The 20,746-nt window shown below is 54.7% G+C and overlaps 6 protein-coding genes across 6 annotated transcripts; 4 read left to right on the forward strand and 2 right to left on the reverse strand.

Annotated features, from left to right (window-relative positions):
- Window positions 1-3,601: 3,601 nt before the first annotated feature.
- ISF_07175 (Tetratricopeptide-like helical) lies at window positions 3,602-5,494 on the forward strand (the record flags this gene model as incomplete). The annotated part of the gene is made up of 6 exons (XM_018850778.1): window positions 3,602-3,616; window positions 3,673-3,822; window positions 3,887-4,222; window positions 4,273-4,329; window positions 4,486-5,437; window positions 5,481-5,494. The coding sequence occupies 6 exons, from the start codon at window positions 3,602-3,604 to the stop codon at window positions 5,492-5,494; spliced, it is 1,524 nt and encodes a 507-aa protein (XP_018702056.1).
- A 527-nt stretch (window positions 5,495-6,021) lies between these two features.
- On the reverse strand, window positions 6,022-8,177 carry ISF_07176 (glutamyl-tRNA synthetase; the record flags this gene model as incomplete). Its single annotated transcript, XM_018850779.1, has 5 exons — window positions 6,022-6,687; window positions 6,767-7,024; window positions 7,139-7,534; window positions 7,604-7,738; window positions 7,782-8,177. 5 exons carry the CDS (start codon window positions 8,175-8,177, stop codon window positions 6,022-6,024), a joined length of 1,851 nt encoding a protein of 616 aa, XP_018702057.1.
- A 2,048-nt stretch (window positions 8,178-10,225) lies between these two features.
- On the forward strand, window positions 10,226-12,265 carry ISF_07177 (serine palmitoyltransferase 2; the record flags this gene model as incomplete). Its single annotated transcript, XM_018850780.1, has 1 exon — window positions 10,226-12,265. One exon carries the CDS (start codon window positions 10,226-10,228, stop codon window positions 12,263-12,265), a length of 2,040 nt encoding a protein of 679 aa, XP_018702058.1.
- A 3,421-nt stretch (window positions 12,266-15,686) lies between these two features.
- On the forward strand, window positions 15,687-17,212 carry ISF_07178 (MAPKKK cascade protein kinase regulator Ste50; the record flags this gene model as incomplete). Its single annotated transcript, XM_018850781.1, has 3 exons — window positions 15,687-15,957; window positions 16,044-16,190; window positions 16,239-17,212. The coding sequence occupies 3 exons, from the start codon at window positions 15,687-15,689 to the stop codon at window positions 17,210-17,212; spliced, it is 1,392 nt and encodes a 463-aa protein (XP_018702059.1).
- A 384-nt stretch (window positions 17,213-17,596) lies between these two features.
- ISF_07179 (hypothetical protein) lies at window positions 17,597-17,803 on the reverse strand (the record flags this gene model as incomplete). Its single annotated transcript, XM_018850782.1, has 1 exon — window positions 17,597-17,803. One exon carries the CDS (start codon window positions 17,801-17,803, stop codon window positions 17,597-17,599), a length of 207 nt encoding a protein of 68 aa, XP_018702060.1.
- Window positions 17,804-19,968: 2,165 nt separating this feature from the next.
- Window positions 19,969-20,304, forward strand: ISF_07180 (hypothetical protein; the record flags this gene model as incomplete). Its single annotated transcript, XM_018850783.1, has 1 exon — window positions 19,969-20,304. The coding sequence occupies one exon, from the start codon at window positions 19,969-19,971 to the stop codon at window positions 20,302-20,304; it is 336 nt and encodes a 111-aa protein (XP_018702061.1).
- Window positions 20,305-20,746: the final 442 nt, after the last annotated feature.

Raw genomic sequence — 20,746 nt, forward strand, 5'->3', positions numbered from 1 at the left:
TTGGTGTCGGCCCTTTTCGGGGGGCTATTTTTGGACAAAGAAACAATACGGTGTGACGAGAAACACACTCTGGCCATGTGCCTCATCACATGGCCAGCGACTGTGTGATGAAGCCATAGATGGCGGTTGGGGAAAGGGCCGCTCCCCGAAGCTAAACATAGAAACATTTGTGCATGCATCTAGCCATGAGCAATCCTTGTATCTGGTTGGTAGCACTCGAGGTCTTGATAGGTCAAGGTAGAGGTACGATGACTGCATAGTTGTTGCTAGGGCGCAGGTTGAAGGATTGCTGAACGGAGAATGCAAGCAAGCATGCGTCGCACCTGCAGGATTTGATCAGGTCCTGATGTCGTCGTGCATTGTCATATCCGTAGTTAGCGTAGAGGCATGCTGTTGGATGCCAAGTAGGGTTGCTAGCAGCCAGCTGTTCTGGTCGGAAGTATGAGTTCACCCTTGTCCGCATGCCAAAGTTCTTCTCGTGAAGCGGCCTGAGAAAATATGCAAGGCAACTTGTTGGAGATGAGACGACAGCTAAACTGGAAGTGGTATCCAGGCCGGCAAGGGTTCATTGAGATGGGTGTTACAGGGGGCGAACTTGGGCGCTTAGCTGGGGGCCAATGAGCAGGCAGAAGTGCGTGATGGTGTAACCTCCAGCGTCCCAAGATAGCAACACACTAACGGCATTGAATCACCTAGAACGTGGCAGCATTAACTAGTTAGTGGCGTTTTGGCCATCATCTTTTGACGGCCGCCGTCGGTTTCCTGGGTTGCATTCGAGTGCGGTGATATGGCGGTGCCTGACGCTCTAGACTATAGACTGCACTGGCGGATGGATGTCTGAAGCCAGGTCTGGCCGATGGAATTACAGGCTCGGGCGGAGGATGAAAAGTTTTGAAATTCAGGGCTATGCAGCGCCGCAGCGGATATGACTTGAGATGAAAAGAGTCCACTGCGCACCGTTGGTTCCGGCGTGAAAGTAGCTGGCGCCATCTAGGTCAAACGGGCGCCAGGCGGTATACCCGGAGCGGTGCACGATATGGACGGAGTCTGGGCCAGGAGCGGGGATGTTATTAGCACTCCGTACATTCGGTAGAAACAGCTGGGAACAGACATTCCATGCCGCCGCCCTGGCTTGTCTGTGGATCGTACTGTACACAGTTAGTTCCCCAGTCATGTTCGGTTCTTGCAATGCTCGCCGGTCAGTCTGTTCTAGCGCCGCATCGGGCCATTTAACAGGACGGACCTGCATCGACCTGCAGAAATGGTCTCATCATTGTTCGCTGATGGCGCTGCTGATGCTATTCTTGAACCCTGAGCTGAGGGTTTGTCACCCTGCAGTAGGCAACGAAGTCTTGGCGGGAGGATATTTGCGGGAGCGACGGAGTCGGGCCTGCAGCAACCAAGACGCACGCGTGCTTGCGGCCGTGGCTTGAGCCTCGCATGGCAGCTAGTTATTGGCTCGCGGGGGTTGGCACTGGCAAAAGGAAAGAAAAGTTGATCCCAATGGCAAGGCAAGCCAAGTGCAAGCCACGGCGCAGTCCTGTCATCAGCAAGCCTGTGACAGAGGTTTCCGGGTCCATCATCCAACACGCCCAACGTCTGTAAAGCCATGTGCTGCATGTCAGGGCCGTGGAGTCGAGTCAGGCAAATGCTGGCCCCTGCGCTCGCCTCCTTGGCGAGCGAGGGTGTTGGCGCCGAGATGCGGGCATGCTGGAGACTTGGAAGTGGAGGTTATCTGGATGTGATGGTTGTAGCAGGAGGGGTGGCCAGCCCCTTGGGTGGGTTGGGGCTAACGTAAGAGACAGCGTCGGCGATGGGAAGGACGGCGGTAAGTAGGTGAGAAGGGAACACAGGCCGATGGGTAGTGGTGATAGGTGATTCGTGGTGATGGTGATGGAGGTGTGTATCTGCCGCGGCAGCCCCAGAATTGTGTGTCGGACCTGACCTATCGCCGCCGCAGCAGTACCTGGTCCGACACACAGCGTCGCACGCAGTTTTGAAGTAGCGGCGGCGGCTTGGTATGAACTGGCAAGCACAAGCACAAGCAAAAGGCCAAACCGTTTTTCTTGTACACGGGTACCACCGTGATTGCTATTTTCAAAGAGGATATTCTTAGTTGGGCTGTTGTATTGCTGGTAGAGGGGTACCGATGGTCACCTGCAGGCCTGGTGGTATGCCGTTTTTTATTGTCCGCAAGCCATTCATGCATACCCCCCTCCCCTCCCTGGCAGGCCTGTTACTGATTACATCTACACCACAAGCTTACGGCCCTAACTATTGCGATTTTTATCGGCCTTCTCAAAGTTCTCTCTTCTTTCTCTTTTCAGCCTTCTGGGCCCTTTTCTGCAAGCCACCTCGTTCGTCCCCTCTCGCCCGTTTTTTCTCTCTCACTCGGTTGGCTACCGGTGCATTCGCTACCTTGCATCCTTTGAGAGCAAACGCATCGCTGTCTACGGCCGGTCCAGACGACACAGCACGCCAGCGAGAGCAAAGTGGTATTTGCCGACGTCTTGGCTTTAATCAATAGTTGCTGCGGCCTCCTCATCTTTCTAATTTACAACCTTGATTTCCCCGCTCCAGCTGGCTAAGCGGTCCTGTCGTTTCCGAAGCACGCTCGGCCTATGCCCGTCGACCACGAGGATATCAACTCGACTATTTCCCGACTTGGGCTCTGGCAGCCTTTTCCTTCTTTCCTAGCAACGCTGTCGTTGGATTTCGTCCATGATCTGACGCGAAAAGAAAGCCGACACACTCTTTGTTCAAGTCTCGCTATCAGCAACGCACATTATCCGGCTCCATCTATCAATACCAATCGTCCGTCTGTATTTGCACGGACTTATACGTCAAACCGCAGCCAGCTCGTCTCCTCTGCCGACAATCGAATGCAACCCAGCTCCCGGACATCTTCATCAAAGCTAAGTGGACGCGAATCATCTGCTGGCAAGTGGGGGAAGACGCCATATCGAGCCACGCGCAACACTTGTGCGGTGTATTGCACTAGCAAGAGCTGAAGCCCGGAGGAACCTCTCATTTTTTGAGAATTGCCTTGTTTGGCTCCGTTGCTACCTTATTACTAGTACGTTGTCTGCAACAGGGTCTGACCCCTGCCTGGGCTTGCCGTGCCTCAAGAGTCAATCAATAACTACCTATCCGTCCCCGTCAAGCAAGGTACGGATACTCCATACGAGTGCCGGCATCCACTGCCTGCATCACTGCAATACCACACAACCCATCCACCCGCCACCCACCGCCTATTACATTGCCTCACATTCCGTGGCTACTTTCCTCCTACTAATTTGGGTACATACGTACCTTTTGAGCCACACGGCCCGCCCCCTCCCCGCCAAGCAGCCCAAGTATTGGCTGCACCGCATCTCCCACCTCCTACTGGTGCTTCTCACTAATAAGCGCCCAACTTGCTGCAACCCCAGCCGCACCGCTGCATATTCCTGCAGCATTCCCGGCTCCCCTCTTCTTCTGCTACTTCTTCTTTTTTTCTCCGTCCTACCTTTGGACTTTGCTGTCACGGGGCTGTCTCTTCGTCGTAAACTTGTTCATTTACCGTCCACTTGTGCAGTAGTCACTGCCTTTGGTCATCATCATGTCTCTGAAGCTGGTAAGCCGCTCGCCGTCTCCCACCATACCAGCCCCTGTCATTGACCACTATCGCAGGAAATCGAGACATGGGTTTCGGCCCTCGGACGATACGACAACAATGAATTCGATGAGGCGCTCGCCGACTTCGAAAAGATAGGCGATACTAGCAGGATTCTTTTCAACATGGGTGTTATTCATGCCACCCTCGGCGAGCACGAAAAAGCCGTACGTCATGTAGCTTTCGAGCCGGCTTCATTATTCAACTGCTAACCCGAACTTTTCCCCACAGGTTGAGTGCTATCAGCGAGCCATTCGTCTTGACCAGTATCTGGCCGTCGCCTATTTTCAACAAGGTGTCTCCAATTTCCTCCTGGGCGACTTCGAGGAAGCCCTCGCCAATTTCAACGATACCCTTCTCTACCTCCGCGGCAACACGATGATTGATTATGCACAATTAGGCTTGCTCTTCAAGTTGTACTCCTGCGAAGTACTGTTTAACCGTGGCCTCTGCTATATCTACCTCCAGCAGAAGGAGGCTGGCATGCAGGATCTGACCTTTGCCGTTAAGGAGAAGGTTGTCGAGGACCATGATGTAATTGACGATGCGATCCGCGAAGAAGCCGATGTAAGTCTCGCCCACAACACAAAATAAGCCAAATTCTAACGTTGAAATAGGGATATACTGTCTTCTCCATCCCTGTCGGTGTCGTATACCGGCCGAACGAGGCCAAGGTCCGAAACCTCAAGACAAAAGATTACCTTGGCAAAGCAAGATTGGTCGCGGCATCGGATCGGTCCAATGCCTTTACAGGATTCGCAGGGTCGGAAATGAAAATCGCAAGTTTGCCAATCCACAGCTTCAAGATTCCCAACTAACGACTTCTTCAGGCTGCCAAGACGGAGGTCAAAGATGACCGGCCCACTGACAACATATCGTTTGCTGCTACCAACTTGGTCAAGCCTGGCATTCAGTCTCGGAGACAGCAATCAGAGCCACCAAGCACCAGCCGCAATGTATTCCCTCCCACCCCCCCGCCAGAGAACGATCGTGGCCCGTCACGCGGCGCTTCAGTCCGCAATGGTGGCAGGCCCACGCTCGCGAGATTAAACATTCAACCGCAAGAGTCTAATCGCAAATACGAAAAGGCTTTCTCCCCAGACGACGGCCGACCCAGTGCCACACGGTCTGCGTCGAGTGCCCTGCCTTCCCGAGGTTTCTCTCAAAGAGAGCCGCCGCCACTGCAGCGCCGACCCACCAAGACGATTGAAGAAGATACCTACGCCAACAGCGACGTGTACGACATGTACGCCGGCCGCAAGGAGAGAGAATCGAGAGGCGGCAGCAGACAAGAACAACGCCGACGGCCGTCACAGCGATATGAAGAGGAGGAGGATGCGCCATCAGACTATGACGACGGCTCCTTGGATGGAGCGGAGTTTGAAATGGTCTCCAACAACCGACGCGGTCCCGGCTCCATGTCCAATGGCTCACGCAACACATCAAGACGACCCGATGTTCGCAAGTTTCGAGTCAAAGTCCATGCCGAAGATGTCCGCTACATCATGATTGGCGGTGCCGTCGAGTTTCCTGACTTTGTCGACCGCATCCGAGACAAGTTTGGCATGCGCCGCCGCTTCAAGATTAAGATCAAGGACGAAGACATGCCCAACGGCGACATGATCACCATGGGCGACCAAGATGATTTGGACATGGCTATGTTGAGTGCTAAGGAGGCCGCAAAGAGGCAAAGGCAGGAGATTGGAAAGATTGAGGCAAGTCTGGCCCGAGGAGCATCCTACTCTCTCACCAAGTCGTCAGCCGCCGCTTATCTCGTGTTCGGTGGCTATCTACGAAACCAATTGCTAACCGAAAATTTCATTAGGTGTGGATTTTTGAAGTTTAGACTTTGGGCCAGTTGTATACCCCACGCAACCACATGCCGTGCTGGTCCCGATTGCATTTCTTTGCTATACTTGGATTTTTACTTCTCTTCTCCCCCCCCCTTTCCTTTTGTTATATGGAAAGGACGACGAACGCGTAGTCGTTCCTGTTCACCGTACCCCTATTCTATCACACCGTGTATCAAATAGCATCTGCTCCGTCGTCGATGAGGATACACAGTCATCTCTCGCAGCAAGTAACGACTTAATGGTTTCCTATCTACTATTTCCCACTACTTTTTTCTCAAATATTGCCATCTTGATCTGATTTCTCGATTCCTCACTTGTTCGGTTACAAGCCCGTCCGTCATCCAAATATAATGAATAACAGACTCTCACACAATTGCCAAGTCTTTACTATTCTACGTGACACTGTGTTTGCTTTGCGAATTGGTGATAATTCTTTTGGGTATGAATAGTAGTGATACAGTAGTACTTGCAACTCACTGTCGATGACGGTTCACTGACAGAGAGTAGTCATTTTTATACAATTTGTTGCACGCATCGTAGCCGGTGCCGCCACTCGTCCCGACCCAGCGTGGCCAACATGCGACCACTGCTCTGCGACACGACATCCTGGCCGCCCGCACCGACCAGGCGCAGTACGTTGTGCATCGTCAGCGGGTCGACGCCCTGACGATCCAGGACCGTGCGCAGCGCCTCCACGCTGCGCTGCCCGTTGCGGCCGCCCCAGATCCCATCGTCCTCGTCCTCCCGCTCGAGCACGCCGCGCAGCGCATCCAGGACGCGCGCGTCCGGCGGGGTGGCGGCCACGGAGGCCCGGTAGACGTCCGCCGGCGGACGGAAGAAGAGGTACGGGTGCTGCCGGACCACGTCCGCCGCGTCGCGGAAGCCGCCGTCGCGACTGGCCAGCACGGCGTGGACGTACGCGTCGGGGGCGTCGCGGAGGAGGGGCGGGACGCGCTCGAGGGGGAGGGGGGCGCGCGGCCACGATGGCACGCCGGTGGTGGCGGCGGTCGAGACGGCGGCGAGGGTGGGCGAGAGCAGGTGGGTGCGCATAAGGGCGGCCTCACGGGGAGGAAGCGAGGCGAGGGGTTCGCGGAGGAGCAGGTCGCGGTACCTGCCGTTGAAGTGGTCGAGCTTCTCGACGTTGAGCTTGATGCCGCCGCGGGTGAATTTAAACGTCAACTATACGGATTTTCCTCGTTAGCCAGTAGGCAATACAAGTTTTAGAGGTAGCGAGGGAAGAAAGAGAGGGAATGCATACGGCTTCGGCAATGTCGGCGACGGAGCGCGGCGGCTTGGCGCTGGGCTTGAAAGACGATCCGAGGTTGGCGAGCCAGGCGAGCAGCGCGGCGGGGAAGACGCGACCGGCCTTGTAGGTGGACAGGTCGACGTCGGCGTTGCGCTTGCTGAGCTTGGTGCCGTCCGGGTTGACGAGCAGGCCGAGGTGCGCGAAGATGGGGGGTTGCCAGCCAAAGGCGTGGTAGAGGGCTACGTGCTTGGGCGCGGAGATGAGCCACTCCTGGTAATTTCATCCTGGTGTTAGCACAGTGGAACGTTGCAGATAGAAACAAATACAAGGAGAAGGATGGCAGAAAGAAGCAGAGGAAGGGGAGCAGGCATTGGGCTGACGTACTTCTCCACGGATGACGTGGGTGATCTTCATGAGGTGGTCGTCGACGACGCACGCAAAGTGGTATGTCGGGAAGCCGTCTGACTTGAGCAGGATGAAGTCCTCCTCGGGCTCCTTCTTCTGAAAGTGGCCGTAGATGGCGTCGCGCAGCGCGGGCCGGGCCCCGGTCTCTCCGCCGCCGTGGAAGCGCACGACATGCGGCTCGCCGGCGGCCGCGCGGCGGGACGACTCAGCCGGGTCGACGGCGCGGCAGGTGCCCGGGTACAGGGTCGGTCGGCCGGCCTCGTGGAGGGCCTGCCGCTGGGCGTCGAGCTGCGCGGGGCTGCAGAAGCAGCGGTAGGCGTGGCCGTTGTCGAGCAGCGTCTGGGCGTGCTCCTGGTAGATGGGCAGGCGCTCCGACTTGTCTCCGTTGTCAGGATCGTTCACGCAGTCGGTTGGCTAGCGAGAAGGGGGGCCGATGATACGTACCTGGCGGTAGGGACCGTACGGGCCACCGCAGTCGGGGCCCTCGTCCCAAGAGAGGCCGGCCCATGAGAGATCTTCTAGTAAGCGCGCCTCGGCGTCATGGACAAGACGGCTCTGGAAAGAGTTGGCGTGAGCTTGCTGGACCGCAGCGTGACAAAGGCGATGAGATTTCTTTTCTTACCTGGTCCGTGTCTTCGATGCGTAGGATAAATGCGCCGCCATCCTTGCTGGCCCGCGCGGCGACGTTGTTGAACAGCGCGGTGCGCAGCGAGCCCAGGTGCAGGTATCCCGTGGGGGAGGGCGCGAAGCGCGCCCGGATGGGGAGGTCAGCGCTCTGACCGAGGATGTAGCGCGTCGCTGCTGCCTTAGAGGTAGTGTCCTTGGCCGCTGGCGTCTTGCTTCCTCGGAGCAGACCGAGGCCGCGCTTCGGTTGTGGTGATGAGGCGGAGGAGGAGGGTGCTTCGGGGTTGCGCTGCGAAGCGCAGGCGTGGAAGCGGCGCGCCGAGGTTTGCTGGCACGGTAGGAGGAGAATGACGCGGTCGTACCGTACTCGGCACGATAAGCGCGCGAGGGACATGACTGCGTGCGGCGCCGTGGTTGTGAGGCCGACGCCGCTCGTGGTTCGGCGGTTTTTGGGGGTGGAAATCTGAATGAGGTTGGCGTTAGCGGCTGCTGCGGCAGCTGGTGAACCTCAGGCGACGGCGAATTGCAGGTGTCAATACTTGGCGTCACCAATCTTTTGAAAGTAGCATTTGTGTATTGCGCATTGTTTCTTCCTCTTTTGAATACATTTCCTTTCCATTTAGTTACCTTCTTTCTCAAATACTTGCTTTAAAACGAAGCGATAATCTGATTCCGGGACGACTTCTTGAGAAGGCACGCTGTTGGTGCAAAAGGTACCTCCATCGGTAGTCTTAAGCAAACGACCATCGCGGCCCGTCAGAGCTTCAAACAAAATCCATCGTACCGGGGAAAAAGCATGAATTGAAGAAGCCATTGTCTGGGGTTAAATGCCGGATTTTTAGAACATAGATTCATGCTGTAGCTGGACTGCCGTCACGACATCCATAGGTGAACGAGCCATACCTACAGACAGACCAGGTCTTGGTACCGGGACTCGCCACCAGCGGACCGGGGCAGAATGGGAAAACCGGCGGCTGATGTGGACCCTTAATCAGGGCAGTATGATAATAGGATCCTCAATGGCATTGCCATGAGGACAGTCGAGGGGACCGGATTCCGGGGGGTCCGATGAGGCCAGGCCTGGCGAATGTATGTATGCATGTAGCTGAAATGGCAGACTACCTTACAGATGCCACCGCGGCTGTACCAGCAATTTGATGTGGGTTCTATGCCAGCTTGATATCAGTACAATATCTGGCCTCTTTTGCCTTTTCAATCACATCTCATATATTTTCCATCGAATTTTCATCTACACAAAAGCAGTCAGGCGTGCATCAATCATGCATCTACGGATAGAGCAAGTCACAATGCATACCGGCTTGCTGACCCGAGTTGCCACAAGGTGAGCTAAGCCGGTTCAGGCGGCATCCCCCCCTAATTTTAAAAGTTTAGCGTCTTTTTCGAGCCTCGCTACCCCACTACAATCGCTGAAATTGCCCTCAAACTTTTCTTGCCATTTTTTTCTTTTCTAGCGCTTGTTAGTGGTTCGCAGGTAGATGGTGGGCCCGCTTCTTCCCGCTGTGCCCTTTTGCGGCCTTTCAAGACTCCAAGCCAAGCAAGCCCAAGCACATTGGCGTCATTGATGACTGAGAACGGGTTGCCGCTTTGTGTCTTGCCGCCTGTCTTTGTTTTTTTCCGTCGACGCCTTCTCTTATTACTTCTCTTCTTTGCTCGGGATACTTCCATCCTTTCATTCTTGCCTAGTCTATCCTTCAGTCATTCCTACGCAACTTGAGAATCCTCGCCTGCGCCACCGTTGGTGACGTTCGCCCGTTGTGCAAACGCCAGCCACAATTCAAAGCCGCGACGGTTCGCGTTCAACGTCTAACGCTTCCGGAAGTGCAGTGAGCAAGGCATCACCGGTAAGCATCCGACCAAAATCACACGATACCAGCCGCCTTGAATATTCTATCCAAGGAATCACCACCAATTCTCCCTCCTTTCAGCCTAGTGCTTTCTCCTTGTTGCCCGGAGTTGCCAAATCCCCGGCTCTTCCGCCGGAATTCTGCCATCGCGACAGGGGGCCTCTCAGGGGACAACCCACAAGCCCAGCCAGCCCAGCCAGCCTTCTTCTCCCTGCGCCCAAGTCTTTGAGCTCCCATCCACCATCCGTCCCGCACCCTCTTCTACCCAGACATGCAGATGGCTTCCATCTCTTGAACCTCTGTTTGTGCCCTTTGCAATTGACTCATCTCCAGCTTGCTGACTGATTTCTTTGGCCACTTCTCAGCTCGTCTCGCGCCTAAATTACGTCCGTCGACCCGCCCCCGACTCTCCACCATCGCCCCTGTCGAAAAAGATCCTCACTGTTCCTGCGCAACCCGCTCCTGAGCCCTTCAGACCTCGTCTCGTCGGTTGCTTCCTTCTCTAGGATCAATTTTGCAACCTCTCGCCAGAAGCATGCCGCGCCGACTTCAGAATCCCTTTTCCACCCTTCCCACCATGCCGCAGTCCGAAAAGAGCCAGAGACGCTCTTCCACTTCCAAGTCCAACCGCCTCTCCCAGCTCTTCTCCAGCCCAAAGTCCAAGGAGGGCCCCTCCGCCGCGCAAAAGTCTCTGCTCGCCATGCAGCAGCAAGCCGACCAGTCTGCCATCGATCGGCCTCACTTTCCCCAGGCCGCCTCCCGCGACTCCCAGTCACAGCCCTTGAACGGCTCGCCTGCTGCCATCTCGCCCGCCACCGTTCCGCTACCCACCATCTCTTTATCAAGTGCCATGGCTGGTGACCAGACCCTCGAGCCTTCCACCACCACAATCTTCAGGCCAGAGACCGCCGAGGAGATCGAGAGACAGCGCATCGCCGACTCCCAATTCGGCCCCCTCAGCAGCCCCTCCCACCTCTACACCTCCAAGTCGCACGGCGAGCCCCTCGAGGCTCCCATCGAAGACGAGCCTCCCTACTACTACCTGCTCACCACGTACATCAGCTACCTGATTCTCATCCTCCTCGGCCACATTCGTGACTTCTTTGGCAAGCGCTTCGGAGACAAGAAGCTGTATCAAGCTCTCAAGGTGCAGAACGGCTACGCTCCTCTCAACGATGACTTTGACAACTTTTATACCCGCCGCCTCAAGCGTCGTCTCGACGATTGCTTCGCTCGTACCACCGTTGGCGTCCCCGGCCGCTACATTACTCTCATGGACCGCATCTCCCACGACTTTAACCTGTCGTACCAGTACACCGGTACATACACCGAGACTCTCAACATGAGCTCCTACAACTACCTTGGTTTCGCCCAGTCAAGCGGCCCCTGTGCCGATGCCGTCGAGGAATGCGTCAAGCGCTACGGCGTCAGCTTCTGCAGCCCCAGAGCCGATGCCGGCACCTCGGAGCTTGCCCTCGAGGTTGAGCGAGAAATTGCTTCCTTTGTCGGCAAGCCTTCTGCCATGGTGTTTTCTATGGGCTACGTCACCAACGCCAGCTCTTTCCCCGCCCTCGTCAGTAAAGGCTGCCTCATCATTTCCGACGAGTTGAACCATGCCTCTATTCGTATCGGAGCTCGTCTTTCCGGTGCTGTTATCCAGTCCTTCCGCCACAACGACACTCATGACCTCGAGCGTGTCCTTAGAGAGGCCATTTCTCAGGGACAGCCCCGCACTCACCGACCCTGGAAGAAGATTTTGGTAGTTGTCGAAGGTCTCTACTCGATGGAGGGCACCATGTGTGACCTGCCCGGCATTCTCGCTCTCAAGCGCAAGTACAAGTTCTATCTCTTTGTCGATGAGGCTCACTCGATCGGCGCTCTTGGTCCCAAGGGACGTGGTGTTTGCGACTACTTTGGCATCGACCCTGCCGAGGTCGATATTCTCATGGGAACTCTGACCAAGTCGTTTGGTGCCAACGGCGGCTACATTGCTGCCGACAAGGCCATCATCGATAAGCTCCGGGCAACCAATGCCTCCACGCAGCTTGGCGAGTCTCCCGCTCCTTGCGTTCTCCAGCAGATCTTGGTGTCCCTCAAGCTCATCACTGGTGAGGTTAGCCCTGGCCAGGGCGAGGAGCGTCTGCGCCGGATTGCCTTCAACTCTCGATATCTCCGCCTCGGACTCAAGCGTCTGGGCTACATTGTGTACGGCCACGACGATTCCCCCATTATTCCTGTTTTGTTGTACCACCCTGGCAAGATGCCCGCCTTTAGCCACGAAATGCTGAAGCGCAAGGTTTCTGTTGTCGTTGTCGGATACCCCGCCACTCCTTTGATTAGCTCGCGCGCCCGTTTCTGCGTTTCCTCAGCGCACAATAAGGAGGACATGGACCGTCTTCTGGTTGCCTGCGAGGAGGTGGCTGAGCTGCTGCAGCTCAAGATTTCAACAGGTGTTGCAGGCGGTCTTCCTCACCTTCCTAAGAATCTGCCAGCCATGACACATAAGCAAGAGAGCGAATGGCGTGCAGCCAATGGCATCCCAGTGAACCCGCCACGATGGCAGGTAGAGGACGTCATCCGCCATGGTGTCGAGGACACCAAGCTCCCACTCCGATAAACATACAGCATTACATAGGCGTTGGAACTTTTTCTTGTTTTATATCATATTGCCCATTTCATCGAGTTCAGCTGCAAAGGACGACAGGCACATGCACGAGGCGTTGAGTGATTGGCTGGTTGGTTTTGAATAGGGCCGTGGTGCTGAAGACTGGCGCGGTCGCGAATGACGCCTTTTACCCCTTCTTTGGTCCAGCGCAGCGTGTCTGCGAAGACATGAATGCAGCCTAGGTGGGCGGCATTTTTATTAATCATTTTTAATCATTTCGATGTTGGTAGTCTGGGAACGGACCCTAACCTCGACACTTGCACGAGGGTGGACGGGATGGCGGCATGTGGCATGGCAGTAGACGGATGAGATGAGATGATTGGTAATGAGGTATGGGAGGTGTACATAGCCACTGAATATTTACAATATAAAGCTATTCTACTAGGATTGCGACGGACTCTTTTGCGCGGATTAATAAATGGCTGTTGAATTTTGCGAAGAATGTGATTTGCGCTGGGCGAATGTGAAACAGGACGTGGAGGCGATAGTGGGCTCGCAAAAAGGCACCATCTTGGCGACGCAAGGGTTGAACCACTGAGGAGCCTCATGAAGAAAGATTCTCTTGACTGGTTACGACGATGAAGATGATTTTCCTTTTCTGTATCCTAGCCTGGGCTGCATGGCCTCATTGGACTGAGATCGCTGTCTACCTGCAGCGGATCTGTAAGTCGAGACAAGGTGCTTAGAGGGGTTGAAGTGTGCAGTCAAGCGCGCGCTTTCAATTCAAAAAACTTTGTGGCATGATGGTCTTCTTCTTACCCGTCTTCTTGTGCAGCCCATAATACGTGGCGATTTCAATATTTCCATGTACGGTCCAAGGCAAAGCTGTGGTAAGAAGTTGGTTGGGTGTGGTGGGGGAGGAGCTTGCTTGGTGCATAATGCGCCAGTCTTCATGCCTGCTTCAGGCATCTGCAGATTTTGCATTTTGTTTTCATTTTATTTTATTTTTTTCGGCATTCTCCATTTTATACCTGCGCGTTTCCGCAATGGAAAGATGCAAGTATAACAATTTGAGTTTCCGAGCGTGCGGTGGGTTTTGCGCAGCAAGCGTCAATGCAGAAAATGGAATTTAAATTCTAGAAGGCAGCCTGGGGGAGAGTGTGTGTATGCGTAACGAGGTTGAATACTTTGATGAAATTGGATGTCGAAAGAAGAAGGGAATGTGACAAGGGAAAGCAGTTGGTTTTGTTTGATGCCGTTGCTTGTTTCCTTTGGCACAAGGCCATGGACGTGACGGCGGCATCAGCGCACAGTCTCTGCGCGCTTCCGTCTTTCTGTATAGGGATGGCGAACGGGCCAAGGGGTCTCGGGCATTGCCGAACTTGTCGTAGGATGCTGCTTGGCCGAGCCGGCGACCGCGAACGCGAACGCGAGGTCTTTGTCCTGTCCCGTTGTTCCGTGGCGTGCTGGGTGGGATAGGAACAGCTGAGACGAACGTGGACGGGATGACGGGTAATCAAGAGAATTCTTGATATCCGCTTAGCCGACTTGGAACTCAGGGAGCACCTAATTACGTAGGCAAGTCAGAAGGGAAGATTTCAGTTGCAGGTTGAACGCGAGGAGGAGTTGAAGTTGGTGGTGGTGGTGGGGTCCCGGGCAGACGGACGTTTGGGATCTCTGGGGTTGTCCGCGGATGTGTTGTTGTACGTGTGGTTTGGTAGGATTGCTGTAGTGTGATAGGGATGGCGGCAGCTGCAAAGGAAAGGGATGGGTATGACTGCATAGTATGCTGATAGCAATACACGATATATGTATGTATGTATGTATGTGATTGCGATGGTGTGTGGTGTGTGGTGTGGTGTTGTTAAATTTGGCATGGAGGTTCCAGTAGTCTGTAGGTGGCGTGCAGTCGCAGGCAGGCTGGCGTTGTGCTGACAGGCGCTGGGTTTTCTGGAAGGCACCTGGGGGACCGCAAAAAAGGGCGGTAATAATAGAGCCGCTGTAAAAGCCCGTTGTTAGTGGACGGGTAGACACGTTCAACGGGCCTACTGATAGGTAACACCTCTTATTATGTAGGTTAGTACAAGGTAAACGCCTCTCTGCTTGAATCTTTGTGCCTGTCTGTCATCTTGGCAGTGGTGTAATCCCTGATCCCGGCCAGTCTCGTTCTCTTTTTCCCCTTCCCTTCCCTTCCCTTCTTAGCGCCCGCAAAGAGCTTTCTTTCCTGCAGGCTGCAGCTCACAACCTCTGCACGGACGGCGCCTCCTCCAAGGCCCTCTGTCTAGTACTGGCTAAAAATTCCCCAAGTCTTGCTATGTACATAACTCTTGCTATATTTAGCTTCCCCCCCCCCCCCCCCCCCCCCCCGCAAGGACTGTAAGGACTGCAAGCCATCGTCTCTCGATACCTCGTCTGCGCGCCCTGTTCCTGTAGTCCTGCATGTACCCCTCCCACCAGGCCGAAGAAAATACCCACTGTACCTGTTGCTACCGCTGGTTCCGCTCAGCGACCTGACACTTTGTTTGGAGCTGGAATCCTTCTAACCAACTTGCACTCTCCTCTCCCCATCTCCATCTTTTCTCATCTCTCTCTCACTAGTTGGTTATCCGCGCCTACCACCGCCATCCATCTCTATCTCCTCCTCTCGGCCCCCCTCCCCCTTCGCCGTCCGCCCGCCTCCTGGCTGTCCTCGCTCCCGTTTGGCTGCATTGCATTGCCTTGCATCCAATCCACCACTCAACCTCTCCCCCATTACACCCTTTCCGATCTGCGACCTTGTCCTTGTTCCCCTTCTCCTTTTTGTTCCTCCTCTTCTGCTATAGCCGCCACATTTGCCTTGTGTATCCAGCGTTTCCGTCTCTTTCTTCGACTCGCCAACACCCCGTTCGGCTCTCGTCACACAGCACGTCTCCTCGTGATCGCAACAGCCGCAATCTCCCACCACCTCTTAACGACTCGATACCCTCTCAGCATCCAAGAACAGCCACCAGACACCCTCTGTTCGAGCTTTGACTTGGCTTTTCACCACCGCAAATTTCGCCTGCAGATTCAATCAGACCGCCCACCTCGTATTTCAGCCTCGAGCCGCTCATCGTGCACGGCCTCCGCGTCTGCGTCTCCCTTATCTCGCCGCATCCATTCGCCCAAAATCAAGCTTGCGCGTCCGCCCGCCCGCCCTCCACTGCCAACACCGCTGACGACCACCATCCGCGTCTGAAGACGAAAATTGCCTAGCATTTGGAGAAACCTATCCGTACGACGATAACTTCAACCGCTAGCAGGCGACGTTGCTCGCCCCCCTCGCCTCGCCTGCATTGCAGAGCCCCTCCTTTCCCTCGCGCCCAGCTGAATCACCAGCTTTGCCGAGGGTCCCCGACTACACTCGACCTCTCTCGCACCACGAAATCGCCTGTCTAGCTAGGCACTCTCCGTCATGGCTTTCGAAGGCGGCACCGCCTACGCAGAGTCGGACGCCGACGACGAGTACGAGCGAAGCATGGGCGGCCACTCCCCTGTCGGCGACTCAGAAGCCTCCCCCATCGACTCTGAGCTGTCGACATCCACCGAGCACACGCCCACCACATATGGCCGTCACAGCAGTGCTGACCGTCTGCCCGAGACAATCATCTCGGAATGGACCAGCGAGGAGTGTGCCGACTTTATCAGCAACATCGGCCTCAACCAGTATGCCAACCGCTTCATCGGTACGCACACCCTAGAGCCTCAAGCTCGAATTGCCCCGCCTAGCTTGATAGCAGCTAACATTATGGCAAAGAAAATGAAATCGTAGGGGAAGCCCTTGTCGCCCTACTCCACGACGATCTCAAGAGCATGGGTATTGCCAGTGTAGGTCACAGATTGACCATTCTGAAAAGCGTCTACGATGTCAAAAAGGCACAGGATATACCCATGGAGTCAGATCACTATTTACCAATGTGTAGGTTGTACCGCGTTATCTCACATTGCGTCTCCTAACTTGTCACAGCTGCCGATGCTGAGGCCCAGTACGCTACAGCCACGCTCAACGATATCAAGCACCTCGTCGAACAGCTGAGGCTACGAGACGAACGCATGAACCTGCTCGAAGGGGACCTGCGACGCATGACAGACGACTTTCGACGGCTACGCGAAGATGTTTTGCCCGCCCTTCGAATCGCCAAGGACGCGCAGCAGCCACTGCCCAACGTCACATCCGGCAGCCAAGGCTATACATACGAGGCCGGCAACATTTCGAGCCCTGGTCCAACGCCCCCGGGCGGTAGCACTGGTGTTGGCGGCGTAAAACGCCAATATTCCACACGCAAAATTTTGATAGGAGCCACGCCAAAGAGTTCATCACCCACACAGGCTGGCCACGAAAGAAGCATTGCCGAGCAAACGCTTGACCCGGCCAGCGCCGCCGAACGCGCCGTCCTGTCGTCGAGTCATCTTGCCGCCATGAATGGCTCTTCCCACAACGCGTCATCTCCCGGTTACTCGCCAAACATGCCCTCCCCCACATCACCGCAAAATTACCTGAGCGGCACGACGCTTGCCTCGCGTTCATACCGCAGCGATACAGCCACACCGTCAATACGAAACTACACCGAGACGAGCACCTCGCGACGGCGTGAGACACCTGTGCCCGACACCCCGAATCACCCGCCTGGCTCGGTAGAAATCTTCAAGTCGTTTCGGGTCTCTATGGAGGACCCGTGCTACAAGGTTCTACCGGCGGCGCTACGCAAGTACCAAATCAATGCGCCCTGGGATCAGTACGCCCTGTACATTGTCTACGGCGACCAGGAGCGGTGTCTGGCTATGGACGAGAAGCCCCTGATTCTCTTCAAGCAGCTGGATAAGGAAGGAAAGAAACCCATGTTTATGCTACGCAAGACGACCAGTGCCCCAGTGGATGGCGACCCTGGTAGCGCAGGAGGCACGTCTTCGGGGTACGGCCCGCCCGGTGGCATCATATAGAATGCCGATGGCAAGGGTTGTTTTAGTTGTTGGCTTCTCTTCACATATATACATTATTTGGTTGAAATATTTGATGCCTTTTTCTCCCCCTTGTTCCTTTCTTCTTATTTCTGGAGCATAACAAGCATGGGCTGCGCGCACACAGCAAGTGCACGCATTGTTGAATAACAGGGAAACATTTGGGTCGTCTTTGGATGTATAAATTCCGTCTAGCGCTTGAATTGATGTAGCCTATGGCTATCGACTGGGGTATACTATTCTTCCAACTTGCTCTCTCTCTCTCTCTCTCTCTCTTTATATATGTGTGTATGCATGTGTATGTATGTATGTGTGTGTGTGTGTGTGTGTGTGTGTGTGTGATATGAAGACCCCGGCCAGTGTCCTTTACCACTGCTTCATGCTGAACGGAATGCTAGAGACGGGGTGTTCCGGGTTCAGCCTTTTCCTTGCGTCCTTCTTTTTCTGCGCCTCGAGGTCCATTGCGCCAGCGTCCTTGAACTTTGACGAGGAGGCGGCGGTGCTGCCGTCGGCCTTGGCGAGAAGCGGGCTGTTGGAGTCGACGGACTGCCGCGTGTTGGCTTTGGCGTCCATGGCGATTTGGGGGGCCCTGTCGAGTTGTAGTAGAACAGACGGGAGATTCTGGTATGGTATGGTAGGAGGTGAATTGCTCTTTGTGATTTGAACTCTGACGGACGAATGGGGATATACATGGCTTTATATTCATTGGCCGACATGGTTGTGAAAGCTGCGAGGCGGATGGGGCCCGCGTTCGCGTCAAGCGTACCCGAAGTCACCAAGACGCCGAATCAGTTCGCCGTAGAGAGGGGCCCAAGCCGGTAACATAGCTTTGAGTAAAAGGTAATAACGGTGATAGTATTGCCGTGATAGACACACACACACACACACACGCAATGCCCTTCAGCCTTGCGCCAGGTGGGGGGACGATGGCGTCCGGATTCCCCGCCAGGCAAGAACGCTACGGTGTAGGATGACGAGGCGGGAGTGCGTATAGGTTTGCGAAGCCTAGGCAAGAGAAGCAATTTCAATGAATAATCTTGGATCTAAACGATGGTGAAGATGGCCAAGCGGTGCGTGTCGGTTCGAGGCTGCTTGGATGCCGAACAGTGGCAGCGCAACAGGTCCAGTCCCTCGATGACTCCTACGGCCAAAAGGGAGTACCCTCCCGCATCTTGGCAGACGTGCTTGTAGATGAAGAGCGGCGATGAGTTAGTTGCAGCAAATGGAAGGCAGTCACGGCTTGCGAATCACTGCACCCACGTAAGACGCGCACATGATCACGATGCTCTAGTTCGGCTGGCGCAACGATGTGGGCTGGTTTGTAAGTTTTGTTAACTTAGCCCCCACTGACTTTTGCGCGGCGGGTGAGTTTTAATTCCCTGCCTATCTTGGAGCTCGTTTTTTAGTAGCCGGGGGAAATTGCTGCAAGAATGATTGGTAATGCCAAAGCTGTTAGTTATGCCGCACGTTACGTGGTGCAGATCATCGCGGCCTGCATTGCGGCGATCACTAAGACCAATGGCGCATTGCACTCTGCAGGGTGAGACGTTGACAGCCCAGGTAGACGACGCAATTAAATAGCTGCTAAATATATCCAACGGCATAGCCTGGCTACTTTCAATTTGCTGATCCGTAACTGCTAGCTACTTTAGATGACTGCTAACAGCGACGCTCTTTGCGCCGCTCTACACGTCAGCTCCTGACGCGGCAATGCCTCCAATATTCAAACCTGAGCATTAACGAATGGAAGTCAGCAACGCTGAACAGCAAGCCGATGGCCAATTGCTGCCCGTTTTAGATTCCTTTTTCGGCATGTCATGCTCGAATGGGCTGTGGTCTATACGTCTGAACGTGTTAAGCATAAATAGGCCTGGCCCGTCTGCCTTACGAGCACAGCCACCAACTTGTCAGATGCAGGTACCCAGGCCACACACGGCAGTTTACATGACCACTTCCCAGGGAAAATTCAAAATTATAAAATCCATTTTGGCTATTATTCGAGGCAATCGTTGGTCGAGTTTCAGGACCATAACATATAGAACACAGGCACTTGCTGGTGGTACGCAACGTGGTCACCTGGCCTGCACTGTAGATTGACGAGTGCCAAGACAGATGAGGCAGACAAAGGAAATGATGCTAAGATAAGATCCAAACGCAGCTGCCTAGCAACTTTCTTTGTCAATGTGATGCACCGTCTCCAACGTACACAAGGCGTCAAAGTTTGTGACGACTCAAAGAACCGGGTTGCCGCTGCTACGGCCGGGTTATTCGTGCGACCTACCTTTTTCAAGACAAACGCTTTCCTCCTTCTCCAACACAAGCCCCTCATCATCATCATCATCATCATCGTCATCATCATCACAACCACCACCACCACAACCACGACGTAATAGGGCCAAGAACGCTGTCGATAAGAGGCGCAGGCTGTTTGACTCTTGCAACAAACAAGCTCAGGCAGTTTTTGGACGATTTTTACTCCCTTCAACACCATCAGTACGACTGGAACAACCGAAGCGCTATGATCGCACGCGATACGCCTTCACCGTCGTAAAAGTCGACCAGCACAAACGCAACACAATCAAAATATTCATCTTTTTTTTTTCTCGCGCTCATTTTTACCCGAAATCATTCATAAAAGCCACCCCTAAAAGACCAACCCGCACATACATTCGTACACACGGATCACAACGAGCACCACCACTCTTCTCAAACGCAAAACCGCGAATCCCCCCCCTACAATGCCGCCATCCCCACTGCTCCAACGTGCTCTCGCCATCACTGCCCGCGACGCCGGCCTCGACCGCGCCATGGAGCGTCTCGGCGGCGGCGGACCGGTCGCGCGGTCGGTGGTCCGCGGCTTCTTCGTCGGCGTCGGGCTGGGCCTCATGCTCGCTCTGCTGTGCTGCTGCTGGCACCCCTGCTTCGGCGAGGACCTCCTCGAGAGGCCCGCCTCGCCAGCCGGGGGGTATGTTGGGGAGGACGAGAACGGTATCGTCCGGAGGATTATTCCGGAGGAGGAGCGCCGGCGGGGGCGAGGGTGGTGGAACCGACCGGCACGTCCACAGCGGTCATGAGCGGCGAGTTTGAATATGTGGACGAGGGGGTTCGTTTTTATATGGCGTTCAGGACATGAATATGGGTTTATTTAGCGGATAGATGAGTTTACAGTGTGCATGCGGCGAATTTGAATTACAATTGTAATTATTTCCTTTTTATACTTCGTCTTATCTTTGGCGTTCGTTTTGTGCAAGTCGTTTCATTGCCCAGTTGACCGCGTGTAAGCCAAGTGGCACAGAACCGGTGGCATTCACTGACGCAGCTAAAAACAACAAAACACAAAAGTACTTCAAAAGAGAAAAAAGCCAATTGGCAACGATACGATGTAATCTCGCCAGTTTAGCACACCCGCCTACACAACGTCCAAGTCAAAAGGTTACCTACCACATCACATGTACGGTTGCTTGGGTACAGGGTAAGAAACGGCACCAGGGGTGCACGTGACGCAGCTACAAAACT

Source organism: Cordyceps fumosorosea (assembly GCF_001636725.1).
Source record: "Cordyceps fumosorosea ARSEF 2679 chromosome Unknown scaffold_20, whole genome shotgun sequence".
Classification (NCBI taxonomy): Eukaryota; Fungi; Ascomycota; class Sordariomycetes; order Hypocreales; family Cordycipitaceae; genus Cordyceps; species Cordyceps fumosorosea.